Here is a 2,910-nt window from a genome sequence, read left to right as displayed (position 1 = left end):
AATTGATGTCAACCAAGATTTTCTTTATGTATCATTATAATTCAATGACTTTCTCTTTTCGTTATCAAATCATGAACTGAAAAATAATAAAAATATTTTTTGGATCAAAATTGAATTGTAGAAAACTAAAGGGACCAAAAATCTATCAATTAAAAAGTAGAAGGACCACAATTAATTGTTCATGCTAATTTTAAAAAAGCCACCTAGTTTCTCCATCCTTTTCACTTTATTCCATTACCTTTTAATCATGCCTTTCATCAACAAATTGAAAGCAACTGCCACAAAAGAATCATCATTTCCCCCCAAAAACAATTATAACTAAAATTAAAAAAAGGGAGAATTAGTTTTTGTTAATTTTTTAATTGAATTTTTTTATATGATATAAAAACTAAAGCTATAATAAATTTATATTAATTATTTAACAATCGTAACTAGAATATATCAATAAATAGGCAATATTGAAATAAAACCCTACTACCTAGCTACTTCTGATATAATTTCCAAAGTTAAATTAAAGAGTTACTACAATACAATTAAGAAAAACGTTCTAAGAAATATATAAATAAAAATAAAATCAGAAAAACAAATTATTTATAATTAAAACCGATATGAAGAAGCGTTAAGCAGGCAACCAAGCACTAGCAAATACAACATTATGTCCCTTCCAAGTGAGTACAATATCATCATCTTCCTTCTTTAGTCCCCAGCCGGCCGCATGCTCATCAAGCATGGTCTTAACTTCAGAAATAGCATCTTCTGCGAACGAAATGCCTCGAAAATTTGCATTTCTCATCCGTTGAATCCACCTGCATTTTGGTTCAAGCCGCTCCACCCTTTGCGGACCCTCATGTGCTATGACATTCTCAATTTTCCAGCATATATCAGCTTCATACCACTGTCTTTGTCTACTTCCCCTTGGAAGAAATGTATCCACAGTATCATAAGGTATCCATAGATAATTGAAAGCTGACCTTAGTCTACACACCAAATTATTTGATGTTAAATCTGCATCCTCATCTACTAAGACAACAAGTGTTGGGTCTAAACTCCTAAGAGACTTTAGAAACATTGTCCTAAAAGACATAGAGGACGATGAAGATTCATAAGAATAAGTATTTGAGTATGTACCAGGCATACCAGAAAGGGTTTCTTCAGGTATGTAATGAAGCATCATGTGACAGTTTATGACTAGCGCCTCACCACTTTCAGCATACACTAGATGTTGCACCCGAAGTTGCTCGATAAAGGAAGAGAACCCATCTGCATAACTTGAAGGAATGACTCTAAATTCCAATATTATGTTTCGTGACCGAGCAAAGTTGACCAACTTTGAGCCCAACTCTTCATAAGAAAGATCAAGCAAAGGTGGTACATCTTCAGTGGCACCAGCAACAGTAAGCTTTATCAACGGGGGCACCTCGAACCGATTAGCAATAGCATCGATAAGAGTTGGGATTTGCATGCAATGTGTCAAGCTTAAATCTACAATATGAATAACTAAATACCCTTCAACAGCTTCCAATATTGCAGCATTTGCTGCAGTGTAACCGAAGCGATGCCATGGGGTTAAGTCAACAAAGCTTGCAAGCTCAATGATAGAGAATTTATGTGTGTCTATGGCTAGGTTGCAGTGAGCATTTTCCATTGCAGCAAGAAGTTTGCAGGTACCACTCTTCGCTGCACGTGCGATCAGGGCTCTTAGGAAGGCACATGTTAGGCGTTGGTTTGAATCACCATCTGGTGGTGCAATGTTGTTTAGGACCCATAGGATCTGTTGGGATAGAGTGGCATCATTACTTTCAATTGCATTTACACAGTGGACTAAAAGCTGCTCCATGCAATTAGCATCACCAAAGCTTCCTAAGGATTTTGATGTAGGGAATCCAGGCCAGGGACGGTTTCTGTTCATGGTGGGGTTCGAAATTGGAGTGATGATTTGGTGCAAGGGTGGTAGTGGGGTTTCAGTGAATTGCATCATGGAAAGAGAGACAGATTGAGTGGAAAGAAAAATAATGAAAAAGGAAAAAGGAAGTGTACAAATTAAGTTGAGAAAGAGTGAACAAAAAGGAAAGATAAAGAGCAATCTGAGAATCAGAAGAGACAAAGAGACCAGACTATTAGTGGGTACCTTGGCATCGGGAAACGATCCAATAGAGGTGAAACTTGAAAGTGTAAAAACCAGTTGTAGAATTCTGCAAGTGAATCAAAGAAAATAGACAGTTCAGCTTTATCCAGGGATTTATTGAAAGGGAGAAAAAGGACCGATCATGAGGTGTGAACTCTCATCCCCAAAAAAAAAGAAAGAAAGAAAGAAAGAAACTGGAAAGTTGAAGTCATATATTGAGCAAAAGAGACACTTCCATTTGCAAGATCAGCCTTTTTCATCAGCTGTCAATAAAGTGGTTCAAAGAGCAATATAATCAATGATACAACTACTTCTTTCATAGATACAAAAGGGTCTAATCCTCTCTTGATGTCCCTGATTCTGCCTTTTCTTCTGGTTGCTCGGGAGAGGGAGAGGGAGAGGGAGGTAATGTCGAGCAGAGGAGAGTGGGCTAGTCTCCTGTTGAATTTTGGTAGCATGTGAGGCAGCCGGCCAGGGTCTTGTCTCTACGTGGGAGTTGGGATTTTGTCATGTAATGCGAGATGGGTGGGGATATATATAAGGCTGTTAAGGCTTGGCTCACTCGCTCACGGGCCACCATATAATTATATTACTTAATCATGAAAAAAAATCAATATTTTGTTCGGTTTTCCCTTTCCTATGTATACCAAATGTGTCCGGTCTGATTGTTTTTACATGTTCTTACAAGTCCTTAAGCATACCGCATATAGTTTTTCATATCTCCATCAAGGTGGGATTCAACTATAGGGACATAAGTGATCATTGATGTATAGTAGTTCAATAAG

The 2,910-nt window shown here is 37.4% G+C and overlaps 1 protein-coding gene across 1 annotated transcript; it reads right to left on the bottom strand.

The window, feature by feature from the left end:
- Positions 1 to 458: 458 nt before the first annotated feature.
- On the bottom strand, positions 459 to 2,642 carry LOC133672747 (scarecrow-like protein 32). The gene is made up of 2 exons (XM_062093264.1): positions 2,129 to 2,642; positions 459 to 1,901 (listed from the first exon to the last, which is right to left on the bottom strand). Exons 1-2 carry the CDS (start codon positions 2,134 to 2,136, stop codon positions 620 to 622), a joined length of 1,290 nt encoding a protein of 429 aa, XP_061949248.1. The 5' UTR covers positions 2,137 to 2,642; the 3' UTR covers positions 459 to 619.
- Between the last annotated feature and the right edge of the window lie 268 nt (positions 2,643 to 2,910).

This window comes from Populus nigra, chromosome 14, assembly GCF_951802175.1.
Source record: "Populus nigra chromosome 14, ddPopNigr1.1, whole genome shotgun sequence".
In the NCBI taxonomy this organism is placed as follows: domain Eukaryota; kingdom Viridiplantae; phylum Streptophyta; class Magnoliopsida; order Malpighiales; family Salicaceae; genus Populus; species Populus nigra.
This window is presented reverse-complemented; position numbering and strand designations above follow the sequence as displayed.